Raw genomic sequence first — 16,696 nt, 5'->3', positions numbered from 1 at the left:
CAGCCCCAGCCCCAGCCCCAGCCCCAGCCTTCTCCCCATAACCTTTGAGGCCGTGTCCAATCAAAAATCTATCATGATCTGCCTTAAGTACGCCCAACAACCTGGTCTCCACAGCTGCCTGTGGTAATAAATTTCATAAATTTTCCACCCTTTGGCTAAAGAAATTTCTCTGCATCTCTGTTTTAAATGGGCACTCCTCTATCCTGAGGCTGTGCCCTCTTGTCTTAGACTCCCCCACCACATGAAACATCCTTTCCACATCTACCCTGTCCAGGCCTTTCAACATTCGAAAGGTTTAAATGAGATCCTTCCCCTCCTTCTTCTAAATTCCAGCAAGTACAGGCACAGAGCTATCAAATGTTCCTCAAATGATGAAAGTTTCATTCCTAGAATCATCCTTGTGAACCTCCTCTGGACCCTCTCCAATGCCAGCACATCTTTTCTTGGATGAGGAGCCCAAAACTGCTCACAATACTCAAGGTGAGGCTTCGCTGCTGCCTTATAAAGCCTCATCATTACATCACTGCTCTTTTATTTTAGACCTCTTGAAATGAATGCTAACATTGCATTTGCTTTCCTCACCACTGATTCGACCTGCAATTTAACCTTTAGGGTGTTCTGCTCAAGGACTCCCAAGTCTCTTTGCATCTCAGATTTTTGGCTTTTCTCCCCTTTTAGAAAATAGTCTGCACATTTATTTCTACCATCAAAGTGCATGACTATGCATTTTCCAACATTGTATTTCATTTGCCACTCTCTTGCCCACTTTCATAATCTAAGTCCTTCTGCAGCCTGCCTGTTTCCTCAACACTACCTGCCTTTCCATGAATCTTTGTATCATCTGTAAACTTGGCAACAAAGCCATCTATTCCATCATCTAAATCATTGATATACAGCATAAAAAGAAGTGGTCTCAGCACCGACTCCTGCAAAACAGCACTAGTCACTGGTAGCTAACCAGAATAGGATCCTTTTATTCCCACTCTCTGCCTCCTACCAATCGACCAATGCTCTAACCATGCCAGTAACTTCCCTGTAACACTTGGTAAGCAGCTTCATGTGTGGCACTTTGTCAAAGGCCTCCTAAAGATCCAGATATACAACATCCACTGCATCCCCTGTATCTACTTGTAATGTCCTCAAAGAATTCCAACAGTTTCATCAGGCAAGATTTTCCCTTAAGGAAACCATGCTGACTTTGTCCTATCTTGTCTTATGTCACCAAGTACTCCATAACCTCATCCTTAACAACTGAATCTATCATCTTCCCAACCACTGAGATCAGGCTAACTGGGCTATAATTTCCTCTCTGCTGCATTCCTCCTTTCTTAGAGTGGAGTGACATTTCCCGTTTCCGAGTCCTCTGGCACCATGCCAGAGTCCAGTGATTTTTGAAAGATCTTTACTAATGCCTCCATAATCTCTACCACTTCCAAAACCCTAGGATGCTGTTTATCTGGTCCGGGTGACTTGTGTCCCCTTGGGCCTTTCAGATTTTTGAGCACCTTCTACCTCGTAATAGTAACTGCACTCACTCTCTTCCCTCACATTCTTCAACTTACAGCTATGCAAATCCCTGCAGCACCCACTGACCCTGTGATCTGTGTCTTGGAGGGTGAAGTCAGGCTGTCTTTCAGGAGGGCAAACTCTCGCAAGGCAGCAGGCCCCAATGGAGTAGCTGGTAAGGGTCTGAAAACTTGTGCTAACCAGCTGATTTGAGGTGTTCAAAAACATTTTAAGTCTTTCCTGCTACAGTCAGAAGTTCCCACCTGCTTCTAAAGGACAACTATTATACCAGTGCCAAGAAGAGCACTGTGAGCTGCCTTAATGACTGTCATTCAGCAGCACTCATCTATGGTGATGAAGTGGTTTGAGAGGTCAGTCATGGTTAGAATCAACTCCTGCCTCAGCAAGGACCTGTGTCTACTGCAATTTGCCTATCTCCACAATAGGTTTACAGTAGATGTGATCTTATTGGCTCTCTACGCGGCCTTGGATCATCTGGACAATTCAAATACCCATGTCAGGGTGCTGTTTATTGACTGTAGCTCTGCGTCTAACACCATCATTCCTACAGTCCTGATTGAAAAGCTACAGAACCTGGGCCTCTGTACCTCCTTCTGCAACTGGATCCTCTAATTCCTACCCGGAAGGCCTCAATCTGTGTGGATTGGTAATAACATCTCCACGTCACTGACAATCAACACTGGTGCACCTCAGGGATATGTGCTTAGCCCACTGTTTTACTCTCTCTATGCCCATGACTGTGTGGCTAGGCACAGCTCAATGCCATCTATAAATCTGTGAATGATAAAACCACTGTATCAACCAGATGGTGATGATAATGCGCACAGGAGCAAGATGTACCAGCTAGTTGAGTGGTATCGCAGCAACAATCTTGCACTCAATGTCAGTAAGACCAAAGAGCTAGGGAACACACACCAGTCTTCATAGAGGGACCAAGACCTCAAACGCTCAAATTTCTACAAATGTACCATAGAGAACATTCTGACTGGCTACATCACTGTCTGGTATTGGAGGTGGTGGGGCTACTGCACAAGATTGAAGTAAGCTGCAGATAATTGTTAAATTAGTCAGCTCCATCATGGGTACTAGCCTCTGTAGTATCCAAGACAATGGGACCAATCAAGTGTGACAGTGGAAAAGTGCTTATGGAACCGGAGGAGGTAGCAGAGATACTTAATGAATACTCTGCTTCAGTATTTGCCATGGAAAAGGATCTTGGCAATTGTAGGGATGACTTGCAGTGGACTGAAAAGCTTGAGCATATAGACATTAAGAAAGAGGATGTGCTGGAGCTCTTGGAAAGCATCAAGTTGGAATAGTCTCCGGAACCAGATGAGATGTACCTCAGGCCACTGTGGGAGGTGAGAGAGGGGATTGCTGAGCCTCTGGCGATGATCTTTACATCAATGGGGACAGGAGAAGTTCTGGAGGATTGGAGGGTTGCAGATGTTGTTCCCTTATTCAAGAAAGGGCGTAGAGATAGCCTAAGAAATTATAGACCAGTGAGTCTTACTTCAGTGGTTGGTAATTTGATGGAGAAGATCCTGAGAGGCAGTATTTATGAACATTTGGAGAGGCATAATATGACTAGGACTAGTCAGCATGGCTTTGTCAAAGGCAGGTCATGCTTTACGAGCCTGATTGAATTTTTCGAGGATGTGACTAAACACATTGATGAAGATAGAGCAGTAGATGTAGTGTATATTGATTTCAGCAAGGCATTTGATAAGGTACCCCATGTAAGGCTTATTGAGAAAGTAAGGAGGTGTGGGATCCAAGGGGACCTTGCTTTGTGAATCCAGAATCGGCTTGCCCACAGAAGGCAAAGAGTGGTTGTAAACCGGTCATATTCTGCATGGAGGCCGGTGACCAGTGGTGTGCCTCAAGGATCTGTTCTGGGACCCCTACTCTTCGTGATTTTTATAAATGACCTGGATGAGGAAGTGGAGGGATGGATTAGTAAATTTGCCGATGACAGAAAGGTTGGGGGTGTTGTGGATAGTGTGGAGGGCTGTCAGAGGTTACAGCGGGAAATCAATAGGATGCCAAACTGGGTTGAGAAGTGGCAGATGGAGTTCAACTCAGATAAGCATGAGGTGGCTCAGCTACATATGACCCTGGTCAGACCCCACCTGGAGTACTGTGCTCAGTTCTGGTCACCTCACTACAGGAAGGATTTGGAAACCATAGAAAGGATGCAGAGGATATTAACAAGGATGTTGCCTGGATTGGAGAGCATGTCTTATGAGAATAGGTTGAGTGAACTTGGCCTTTTCTCCTTGGAGCAACGGAGCCTGAGAGGTGACCTGATAGAGGTGTATAAGATGAAGAAAGGCATTGATCGTGTGGATAGTCAGAGGCTTTTTCCCAGGGCTGAAATTGCTAACATGAGAGGGCACAGTTTTAAGGTGCTTGGAAGTAGATACAGAGGAGATGTCAGGGGTAAGTTTGTTATGCAGAGAGTGGTAAGTGCATGGAATGGGCTGCTGGCACGGTGGTGGAGGTGAATACAAATAGGGTCTTTTAAGAGACTCCTGGATATGTACATGGAGCTTAAAAAAATAGGGGGCTATGACTAACCCTAGGTAATTTCTAAAGTAAGGATATGTTCAGCACAGCATTGTGGGCCGAAGGGCCTGTATTGTGCTGTAGGTTTTCTATGTTTCTATCTTCAAGGAGCAGTGCCTCAGGAAGGCAGCGTCCATCATTAAGGACCCCCACCACCCAGCATATGCCCTTTTCTCATTGTTACCATCAAGAAGGAGGTACAGAACCCTGAAAGCACACACTCAATGATTCAGGAACAGCTTCTTCCCCTCTGCCATCCAAGTTCTAAATGGATACTGAACCCATGAACACCACCTCTCTATTTCTTCTTTTTTCATTACTTATTTAATTTAACTATTTAATATACATAGTGATCTTGAGCAAGGCACTTAACCCCACAGTGCTCTGTGACGACACTGGTGCCAAGCTGTATTGGCCCTTGCCCTTCCCTTGGACAACATCGGTGTCATGGAGAGGGGAGACTTGCAGCATGGGCAACTGCCGGTCTTCCATACAACCTTACCCAGGCCTGCACCCTGGAGAGTGAAGACTTTCCAGCACAGATCCATGGCCTCGCAAGACTAATGGATGCCTTATTTTTTTTAGTATACATATATACTTTTAGTTTTTTCTATACTTTCATGTATTGCATTGTACTGCTACAGCAAAGTTAACAAATTTCACGATATGTGCCAATGATATTAAACCTGTTTCTAATTCTGAAGTTCTGCTGTAAATCACTTCACTGATGGCAAGTCTCCAATAACTTTGTGCTGTGAAATGAGCATATCTAAATGAATAAAAGCAAATGCAGTTTTTCAGTATAATTTTACAAGGGTCAAGCATAGTTAAAAGGACTTGTGTATGTATACATTAATTTTCTGTTTTTATTTAAACAAGGATTGAGGACAGTGGACTGTCCAGTTAAAAACACCCATGATTCTTCGTAAACTGCACAATTCCAAAAATGAGTACTTTGAACAGATGTGTGAAATATCAGACATTGTTCAGTTTGCTGTGGTATGCAAATGAAGACATTTTTGACATAAGTCCATCTCAATTCATTTTGCAAAATATTACATCAAGGCCTCTGAACTTCACTGGTGTGGTTGCTAACCATTAGAATCTAAGCAATAACAGTAGATCTAGTCAGCCAGTCGGTAAGATAATGGCTGATCTTTTACACTTGTTTTTCACTCCTTTTTCTATCTGATATTTTGAGCCAAATGCCTCAGTCTGTGATATTATTGTTCTCTCAACCAACAATTTGTTAGTTTATTCTGATTTACGGCCAAAAGTTGGGGTAGCATCACATTCACATGGAAAATACTCATTTGTCCTTGATTTACTAATAGAAATCCATCACCTTTGTGAAGCTGATGTTGTACCAATAAAGCTACGTGGATTATCTTGGAGTAACTCTTGCTAGTTAAAGTGCTCCTTTCTGTATTGCCCATACTTCAAATTGTTCCTACCAGTGAAACTAGGCCTATAAAGCTCCTTTAAAGATTTAATTCTTAATTGTAAAGTCATGCTTTTAGGATTGATTCCATCCTTTTGGGGATGTGACTTGTATGCAAAAAGAACGACTTTGCAATCATTTCCTTCAGAGGTTTTGGGTAAGCTATACTGAGACCTTTCAGTTTGCATTCAACTTTAAGCTGTAATGTTGTAGTTCTCTGTCCTCCACTGGTTATTTCTACAGATATCTGAAAAATAATACTTAATTACAATCACAAATGTCAAAAAATAAATTGCATGTCTCTTTTAGTTATGCCAGTTTTACCTTCTGTTTAGCTGCAACAGCCATGGAGTGACTTTACTGGTTAGTTTTCCTTATAATTTCTCGCCATTTTTTGATATTCCGTTTTTGATATACCTGTCTGTTCCTTTCCTAGATATTTGTTAGAGATATAGATAACTGATCTAACACACTGTATATATGACATTAAAGTGTAGATGGGTGAATTTGTAAGTATACAAATAACACAAGTGGAATTGTGGACAGTATAGAGGGCTGTCAAGAGATTTAGCAGAATATAGAATAGTTACAGATCAGGTGGAGGAATGGCAGATGGAGTTTAATACTTGGAGTATTGTCTGCAACTCTGGTCACCTGATTAGGGAAGAATGTAGAGGTTGTTTTCTCTGGAGTGTCAGAGACTGAGGGGAGAGCTGATAAAAGTTTAAGACTATTACAGGCAGATGGGGTGGATGGTACGAATATTCCCAGGATAAAAATGTCAAGTACGAGAGGACATGGGTTTAAAGTGAGGGTGGGGGTGAGGTGGGGGGGGGGGGGTGCAGGTGGATGGAAGTTTAAAGCAAAACATGCGGGGCAAGTTTTTAAATTGCGTGGTAGCTGCCTGAACGGGCTGCTGGAGGAGTGGTGGATACAACAGTGGTGTTTACGTTGTTGCCAAAGACAGAATAAAATACAATACCAATCCATTTGTTTCAAAAAAAACAATTTTTAGGAAAGAAAGTGTTGTAATAACAGCTCTGTAGCACAACAGCCTGCTATATTGGTCGATGTTTTCAGGCAGGCTGTCGAATAGCATTCCTTCTTGGGAGCACAGGCATCCCAGCAACTCAAGACTATCTTCTCTCTCACAGGGTTAGCAAGGTTGGGCAGCACATCGGGCCATGGCTGCAATGCTCATATGGAAGTATCAAACAATTTGCATGACCACTCTATTTCTGTCATTTTATTTGCAGTTTACTCATGTTCTGCATCTTAACTCATTAAGAGGTATTCCCAACAGGGATCTGAGTTTTCCTGCAGTAAAGTGGTTCATTACAAAGATTTTGTGCTTGTGACTGCAGATGTTTTCCAGAATCTCCACGTTGGCTGTACACTCAAGGAAGATGGAGTGAAGCAGAGCATATCCTTGAGACCTTTGCTAAAAAGAATGGGCATCTGAGGCGTGTTAGTCTAAAGCCACCAACCACTCAAAATGGTGCTGAAACAGCGAGTGTTTTTGATCTTTTCCGACATCAAGTTCTCCTGAGGCGAACACTAATATTAATGTTTGTATGGTATGTTTTAGATTCTATTTCAGTATATTATTTTAACTCTTTAAAATAGTACATGTATAGTTTCAAAGTAAAGCCATTATTAGACTTCTATTTGGATCTAAATTGCAGTATATCCCCTACTTTACAATAGTTTTCAGTAACATACAAGGATGACTGGAGTTTGAATGCCTTAAGAAGAATCATCTTGTAAAATATTTGTCCTTTGCATTGAGATCCAAACCAATTCTCATGAAATTTTCAACTCTGTTGATATGAAATTGAAAGGAAAACTGGAAGATTAGATTGTTCTCTAACTTTGGCTGGTGGGCATGTTGGGACTACGAATTGCTTGAAGGGTGCTTATTGTTTGTTTCCCTGAAATTTGTCAGAAAATTAACATTGGGAATTTGTTTTGGATTCGCATTATTTTCATTGTAGTGGTGACTGTGTTGTACATTAGCACACAGAAAGAAGTAGTTTGCATTTGTATAGCTTGTGCGAGACTGCAGAATTAAAAATTAGATTATTAGATTATGAGGACACTCAGTCCTCGTTTATTGTCATTTAGAAATGCATGCATTAAAAAATGATACAATGTTCCTCCAGAAAGATATCACAGAAACACAGGACAAACCAAGACTAAAACTGTCAAAACCACATAATTATAACATATAGTTACAACAGTGCAAAGCAATACTGTAATCTGATAAAGAGCAGACCATGGGCATGGTAAAAATAAAGTCTGAAGTTCCGATAGCCCCATCATCTCACGCAGACGGTAGAAGGGAGAAACTCTCCCTGCCATGAACCTCCAAGCGCCGCAAACTTGCTGATGCAGCACCATTGGAAGCACCCGACCGCAGCGGACTCTGAGTCCGTCCGAAAACTTCGAGCCTCCAACCAGCCCTCCAACACCGAGCACCATCCTCTGCCAAGTGCTTCGACCCCGCCCCGGCCGCCGAGCAACAAGCAAAGCCGTGGACTCTGTATTTCCAGTTCCCTCTGTTCTACTGCACTCCTCGGTGCCCTACCGTTCACTGTGTAAGACTTACCCTGGTTTGTCCTCCCAAAATGCAACATCCCTCACTTGTCTTCCTTGCTAACCATTACATCCCCAATCTTGGTGTCATCTGCAAATTTGCTGATCCAGATTGTTGATATAGATTCCAAACACAATGAACCCAGCACCCATTGTGTGACACACCACTGTTCACAGGCCTCCAGGAAGAGAGACAACCATCTACAATCACTCTCTGGCTTCTTCCCTGATGCCAATGTCTAATACAATTTTCTACCTCACCTTGACTGCCAAGCAACTAAACCACCTTGACCAACCTCCCTTGCAGGACCTTGTCAAAGATGATGTTCCAGCTCTTCACTGTCTTGTCTTCATTGGCGTTCCTGGTAACCTCCACAAAAAATTCTAAGATTGGTTAAACACGACTTACCATGCACAAAGCCCTGTTAACTATCCCTAATCAGTCCCTGTCTATCCAACCACCGAGTTATGTATTGAGATGCAGCACAGAATAGGTCCTTCTGGTCCCAGGATCTGCGGCATCCAGCAATCCCCCAAATTAATCCCAGCCTAATCACAGGACAATTTACAATGATGAATTAACCTACCAACCAGAACATCTTTGGACTGTAGGATGAAACCGAAAAACCCGGAGGAAAGACACACGGCCACAGGGAGAACGTACAAACTCCCTTCAGACAGCAGTAGGAATTGAACCTGGGTCACCGGTGCTGTAAAGCATTGTGCTCCCCATCTCATTTGGCTCCACGCATAAATTGTCATGGTCCGGTCCGTAAAGTCCGCATTCCAGTTCATGCTCCGGTCCATCGACCCTTGCTCCAAGTTTTCCTGTCTACCCTGTTTCTTTTCCTGTTGAGCACTAACTGAGGCAGCTGATTCTCGTTGGGGCTGGCAGCATAAATACCTCCAGAGACCAGGGTGTGGCTGCTGGATTGTTCTTGTCCTTACTCTTTGTATCCCTTCCCCTGCCTTCTGTTTCCTCACCTGAAGCCTCGCCTTGTCTTGCTGGTAACTCTCACCTCGCCTGAAGTTCTTGTCTCGCCTTGCATTGCCTGAAGCCTTGCCTTGTCTTGCTGGTAACTCTCGCCTTGCCTGAAGTTCTCGTCTCGCCTTGCATTGCCTGAAGCCTTGCCTTGTATTGCCGGTAACTCTTGCCACGTCTCTCCTGAAGTCTTGTCCTGGAGTCACCCTGTACCTAGCTCCCTTCCTGTCCCTTGTCTCCGCTGGGTAAGTCAGGCCGTCTTTCCGTTACCCTGCGGTTGGTTCTGTCCCTTCCTGTCCCTTGCCTCCGTCGGGTAAGCCAGTCCATCTTGCCGTTACCCTACAGTTGGTTCTGTCCCTTCCTGTCCCTTGCCTCTGTCGGGTAAGAAAGGCTGCCTTGCCATTACCCTGCGGTTGGTTCTGTTCCTTCCTGTCCCTTGACTCCGCCGGGTAAGCCAGGCCATCTTGCCGTTACCCTGCGGTTGGTTCTGTCCCTTCCTGTCCCTTGCCTCCGCCGGGCAAGCCAGGCCGTCTTGCCATTACGCTACGCTTGGTTCTGTCCCTTCCTGCCCCTTGCCTCCGCCGGGCAAGCCAGGCCGTCTTGCCATTACGCTACGCTTGGTTCTGTCCCTTCCTGTCCCTTGCCTCCGCCGGGTAAGTCAGGCTGTCTTGCTGTTACCTTGCGGTTGGTTCTGTCCCTTTCTGTCCCTTGCCTTTGTCGGGTGGAGATCCACGCCCTGCCCAGGAGTATCGCATCCTGCCCAGGAGGAGCTTCAAGACCCCAAGCCTCGAACCTCGCCCCCAGCCAAGCTTCAAGACTCCAAGCCTTAAGCCTCCGGTCTCCAGCCTCGCCTCAAGTCTGAAGACTCCAGCCTCGTCCTGCCTGCCAGCCAAGTCACGTCATCGCCTAGTTCTGGGGTCCGAGCCAGAGGAAAGACCCAAGCTCTGGGTCCTTGTCCAGTCTCTGGCTCGGAGTCCAAGCCCTGGCTCCTAGCTCCCTTGTCCAGTTCTGTTCTGGGTTCCCAGTTTTCGTGTCCATGTCCTAGCCCTCACCCTGTATCCTAGTCCTGTCTCTAGTACTTCAGTGTCTGTGTCTTGCACTTGGGTCTGTTCCCAGCCACCACCTTATGACATGAATTTGCATTCTAATCTTACAGTGGACCAATTTTGTCCCTTGCAATCGTTTTGCTCATAACATATCTGCAGAGGCCTTGGGATTCTCCTTTACCTTGTCTACTATAGCAACCTCATGCCTTTTAGCCCTGCTGATTTCCTTGAATGTTCTTTTGCATTTATTATACTCTTCAAGTACATAATTTGTTCCTGCCTGCCTATACCTGCTATACACTTTTTTCTTAACCAGAGCCTCTTGAAAATCAAGGTCCTATAAACCTGTTATCCTTGCCTTTTATTCTGACAGGAACGTACAAACCCTGTATTCTCAAAATTTTGCTTTTTGAAGGCCTCCCATTTACCATGTACACCTTTGCTGAAAACAACCATTCTGCTCTTGCCAGATCCATTTAGATACCATTAAAATTGGCCTTTCTCCAATTTAGAAGCTCAACTCAAGGACCAGAGCTGTTATTTTCCATAATTACCTTGAAACTAATGGTATTAAGATCACCGGACACAAAGTGTTCTCCAACACAATCTTCTGCAACCTCATTCGCTAATAGCAGATCTAATATCATACCCTCTCTGGGACTTCTGTGTGCTGATTAAGGAAACTTTCTTGAATACATTTGATAAGCACTTTTCCACCCAGCTTCTCTACAGAATGGGAGACCCAGTCAACACATAGAAACTTAAAATCACTTACTATCACGACCTTTCTGTTGCTTGCAACAGTCTGTGATCTCTCTCTATAAATTTGCTCCTCTAAATCTTGTAGACTGAATGGTGTATCATAAAATCCTATTGGTGTAGTCATAACTTTCTTTTTCTCGGTTCTACCCATAAAAGCTTCACTAGATGAGCTCTGCAGTCTGTCCTGACTGAGTACTGCTGTGACATTTTCTCGGAGTAGAAATGCCATCCCTCCCCTCCACCCCCCCCACCCCGTTTATACCAACTAGCTCCATTCACACAAGCAGTTGTTCTCAATTGGCAGGTTAGACAAGCGTGGCTGACAAGAGAAGCAAAGGACTGCATAAAAGCCAAGGAAAGGGCATAAGTAGCAAAAGTGAGTGGGAAGTTGGATGATTTGGAAGCTTTCAAAATCCAATACAAGGCAACTAAAAAGCTATAAGAAGTTATAAGAATGCAATGTTGGCATTTATTTCAAGGGAATTAAAATAAAAAAGCAAGGAAATAATGCTGAGCCTTTATAAGATTCTTTATAAGCAGTCATAGAGTCTATCTCACGTACAGATGTGAGACGTGGACACTCACCAAGACGATGCGAAAGTCTCTAGATGGTTGCTATACACGAATACTCCGGCTGGCTCTTGATGTGAGTTGGCAACAGCACATAACGAACGTTGAGCTCTATAACAACCTACCGATGCTCACTACTAAAGTCGAGGCGAGAACACTGCAACTAGCAGGGCACTGTCTACGCCACCCCGAGCTACCTGCCAGCCTAGTCATCATATGGGAGCCCAAGCACGGGAGGATGAACCCTGGGCGCCCTCCCAAGACTATGGTCAACACACTCCTAGAAGACAGCAGCACGGATAATGTAGATGAACTGAACCCACTGATGAGGGAGAGGGAGAAGTGGAGAGTCCGTCATCGTGCCCGACGCCGGCCCCCTAGGCCTGAGTCGACGTAGTAGTAGTAGTTTATAAGATTCTAGTCAGGTTGCATGGAGTATTGCCAACAGTTTTGGGTCCCATATTTCAGAAAGAGTGTGTTGTCGTTGGAGAGGGTCCAGAGGAGTTCACGGGGATGATTCTGGGAATAAAGGGGTTAACATATGAAGAGCGTATGGCAACTTTGGGCCTGTACTCACTAGAATATAGAAGAATGCATGGGGATCTCATTTAAACCTACTGAATATTGAAAGGACTAGATAGGGTGGATGTGGAGAGGATGTTTCCTATGGTGGGGGTATCCAGAACTAGAGGGTACAGGCTCAAAATTGAGGAGCGACCTTTTAGTACAGAGGTAAGGAGGAATTTTTTTAGGTAGAGAGTAGTGAATTTGTGGAATGCTCTGCCGCAGTCTGCGGTGGGTATATATCCAAGTCCGTGGGTATCTTTAAGGCGGAAGTTGATAGTTTCCTGATTGGTCAGGGCATCAAAGGATATGGCGAGAAAGCAAGTGCATGGGGTTGAGTGGGATCCAGGATCAGCCATGATGGAATGGCAGAGCAGACTGATGGGCTGAATGGCCTAATTCTGCTGCTACGACTTGTGGTCTTATCGTGTCTAAAACAATGGAACCTTGGGATACTGAGCTAATAATCCTGCCCCTCTTGTAACAAGTCTCACAAATAGCTACAATGTCATAATTCTACATGCTTATCCTAAACTCATCAGCTTTTCTGACAATATTCCTTGCAATTGAATATACGCAGCTCAGAACATTAATCCCATAATGCTCAACCTTTTGATTCCTGACCTTGTATGTAGGCTTAACATCTTTCCCCACAGCAATATTTACTAAATATTCCAGCACTTTATCTGCTGTGAAGGAAAATATTATTAAAAACCTGGATACAATATTCATGCATTCTTTGATGCTTTTATATAATGTACATGTCCTTTTCAAATGCTTGATGCTTTGTCATTTGCTTAAACAACAGTGTATTTGCCTTAACAAATACATGACTTAGTGATTCATTTTGTATTACTTATGATCTTGAATAAAGTAATATTATAATCAATATTGTACATGTGGTTCCTTCCACTTGCCTTGCCGTCATATTGTTTGGTCTTTGTTCGGCAAGTAGCTCTGACCTTTGCCTTCATTGTGAGCTACATTCACTAATCCAGCTGCTTTGGCTAATTAGTTTGCTGAGTCTCTTGATATGAGGGAGTCACGTGGATAACCACCTATGCAAGGTGTATAGTGGGCAAATTGAATTTGGTAAGAGTGTACCTGTCATGGACTGTACATTTTGCATATTTCGGCTTACCTGCAACTGCTGCTAGGTTGTTCGGAATACTCCTCTATGTTCTCTCTTCACAATCTATTTGGTGTAATGGAGATTTGAAATCTTTACTGACTTTTAGCAATGTGGTGGCTCTTTATGCCACTGTCTGTTAATCTTACTAGCATTATTACCGATACTAACATTAGATTGTTAATGTTAGAATACTTGCTATGCTCCATAACAAGGTTCAAATACATAAGTTGTTGGGTTTATTGAAGTTGGCTTGTTTAAAGTAACAAAGTAAAGTAACTCTTCATCTGCTCTATCCCCATTTAGGTTAGTATGCAGTCTTGTGTACTATGGTCTGACTCTAAGTGCAGGTGATCTTGGTGGCAATCTATATCTAAACATAGCGCTATCTGGATTGGCGGAGTTGCCATCATATCCTATATGTCTCTTTCTCTTGAGTCGTACTTGGTAAGCTGACTTTTAATGTTTCAAACAATTTTTCACTTTGCTATTTAGAGTTTGCCTTTCTTTCAGATATTTTCCTGTTTTAAATTAGAATTAGCAAAGGTATTTTACCATTTGTATTTATTATGGAATGCTTATGTTTTTGCATCTCTGTAAGTTATATCATTATGTTATTAATTACTGTTAGTCATTAATAATGTGGCATTATAAAATTGCGCATCATTAAAATTAAGTGGGCCTGATGTCATTTTATGAACTGCTAAATTATCTGGTGGCATTTGTAGTTAGTGATATGATCTGCATTCATGTGGCACAGTCCTATTAAACAATAATTCTTGTATTTTGAGACACTAATAGTCCAGTTAATATAACAGTGATATTGACTTTAAAATCCTCTTGTCATCTAGTACTAGGGGACCAGAAGAGATTTTTATGTATTTATCTGCAAAGGCCCACCAATTAGAAAATTTAGAAAAGGTAGTAGTGATATTCAAACCAGAGTGTAGAACTGGACAAAGGTATTTGAACTGTTCTTTTTTGTCATTTATTATTCCATTAGGTCAGGTCGCAGACGAACACTAGCAGGATTCCTGTTTGTGGGATGTACAGCTTGCCTTATCGTCACGTTGCTTCCAGAGAATAAAGGCAAGATAACTAATAAATTATCATTTGATTGAAGGTCACTTCAATCAAATCTCCTTTATAATTTACTTTTGTACCTCTGAGTGATTTACCCTTCTATGAGAGTTATTCATTTTTTTGTTATTATGCCTCAGATGTTTCTTGTATATCCACACAGCTAGTACACTAATGGTTAATGTTTCAAGTTCATTGTTACGGAGTGGAAATGGGCAACTGGGGCTACCTAGCAAGGAGGGTGCTGTAGTTGGCATGAACCCGAATGGTTCAGTTCACCACGGTATCCTCCCTGCTAGCCCCAGCGCCTGTGTTTGGCCCATAAACCTTTAGCTCTTCCTCTCCATGTATCTTTCTAGATGCCTCTTAAATGCTGTAATTGTATCTGCCTCGATCACATCCTCTGGCCGTGCATCCCAGATGTTCACTACCCTCTGTGTAAAGAAGCTACCTCTTGGGTCTCTTTTAAATCAATCTCCTCTTATCTTGTATCGGTTGCCTCTAGTTATAGGTTTGCCAACCCTGGGGAAAAGACTGACTGTCCACAATGTTAAATAGTATATCCCTTTATTCTTTCTACCAAAGCGCATGACCACACACTTCCTAACATTGTATTTCATCTGTCACTTCATCGCCCATTCTCCCAATTTGCACAGATCCTTATGCAGGCTCCCTGTTTCAATACTACCTGCCCCTCAACCTAATTTGTATTGTCCACAAACTTAGCTACAAAGCCGTCATTCTGTCATCCAAATCACTGACATATGAAAAGAAGTAATCCCAATACCAATCCCTGCAGAAAACCACTAGTCACCGGCAGCCAACCAGTAAACAGCCCCACCTTTATTCCCACTGTTTGCCTCCTGCCAGCCAACCAATCTTCTATCCATGCTAGTATCTTTCCTGTAACACCATGGGCTCATAGCTTGTTAAGCAGCCTCATGCGTGGCACCTTGTCAAACGTCTTCTGAAAATCCAAGTGCACGACATCAACTGATTCTCCTTTGTCTATCCTGCTTGTTACTACTTCAAAGAATTCCGACAGATTTGTCAGGCAAGATTTTCCCTTAAGGAAACCATGCTGACCTTGGCCTATTTTATCATGCACCTTCAAATACCCCAAAACTTCATCCTTAATAATGGACTCCAACATCAGGCTAACTGGCCTATAATTTCCTTTCTTCTGCCTCCTTCCTTAGCATGGAGTGACATTTGCAATTTTCTAGTCCTCCGGAACCATTCAAGAATCTAGTGATTTGTGGAAGATCATTACTAATGCCTCCACCATCTCCAGCTACCTCTTTCAGAACCCAGGGGTGTAATCAGACTGGTTCAGGCGAATTATCTACCTTCAGATTTTTCAGCTTCTCAAGCACCTTCTTTTTAATAATAGCAACTACACATTTCTGTCCCCCGACACTCAAATTTCTGGCATAGTGCTTACAAGGATTACCACTTAGTAATAATGATCAGTTGGGCACAGAGGATTTGTATTTGCTGACAAGTACCTTTTATTGGCTCAGTTCACAAGCACGTGAATTTGCACAACTAAGTACCAGTGTGCGCACCTGTGAGTTTTCCCTAACCCTCCATGACCTGTCGAGGAAGTGAAAGGGTAATACCTGGGAAAAGCTCCTACACTGACCAAGTGTTTCTCATAGCCCCGATGTGATCTCCACGTATCCGTTGTGGGCTCCTCCACATCTGCCACAGTTGGCCTCTGGAGAGTTGCTACTGCCTGTGCTCCCAAATTCCTACATTTTTATTCCTTCTCTTATCAGATCAATCTATTTTAGTTTTGTTGGCTCAAGGTCATCTGACTGACCTGTGTCAGTTCTCATTGGATGTAGCCCAGGGCTACAAGCAATATTATTTCATGGCCTTTGCCTTCAACTTTGTGCCTTAGGTCACTTTCATTCGATTCAACTGGCTCAAATTAGTTTAACTGGGTTACCCAGATACTGGGTTCGCTTGACAAGATTACTTCTGCAAATGTGTCATTTCGCACAATAACCTGTTTTTTAAATTTGAGAATGGTCTCGGGTATAGCGGAACATTCGCAGAAACCCTTTGTGTCCATGTTCAATTGTTCTGATTAAGTTACCCCAGAGCAAGAATCACTTCATCAAAGAGTTCACCAGATGGTCCCTTCCACTCCTTTTCAGTGTAGTTTTTTCTGGCCTACATCTTCAAAGAAATTCAAACTCAGAATTAATATGTCAGAAGTTCTGAGCAACATCTTTAGTGTTCTATAAAAAGAAAGCAGTCTCATTAGTAAAGGTGACTTTTAGGATTAGAAACTCAGAAAACCTACAACACAATACAGCCCCTTCTACCCACAATGCTGTACCGAATATGTCCTTGCCGTAGAAATTACTTAGGGTTACCCATAGCCCTCTATTTTTCTAAACTCCATGTAACTATCCAGGAGT

General features: G+C 43.2%; 1 protein-coding gene across 2 annotated transcripts in view; it reads left to right on the top strand.

Annotated features, from left to right (window-relative positions):
- Positions 1–16,696, top strand: part of LOC140199773 (solute carrier family 22 member 15-like) — an 87,047-nt gene that overhangs the window by 30,528 nt on the left and 39,823 nt on the right. For both annotated transcript variants that reach the window (XM_072262261.1, XM_072262260.1), the window contains exons 6-8: positions 6,901–7,113; positions 13,491–13,631; positions 14,188–14,273. In XM_072262261.1, the coding sequence (XP_072118362.1) occupies positions 6,901–7,113; positions 13,491–13,631; positions 14,188–14,273 (440 nt within the window). The remainder of the gene's footprint in view (positions 1–6,900; positions 7,114–13,490; positions 13,632–14,187; positions 14,274–16,696) is intronic.

This window comes from Mobula birostris, chromosome 6 (genome assembly GCF_030028105.1).
Source record: "Mobula birostris isolate sMobBir1 chromosome 6, sMobBir1.hap1, whole genome shotgun sequence".
NCBI lineage: Eukaryota > Metazoa > Chordata > Chondrichthyes > Myliobatiformes > Myliobatidae > Mobula > Mobula birostris.
Note: the sequence above shows the minus strand (reverse complement) of the source record. Positions and strands in the feature narration are given on the sequence as shown.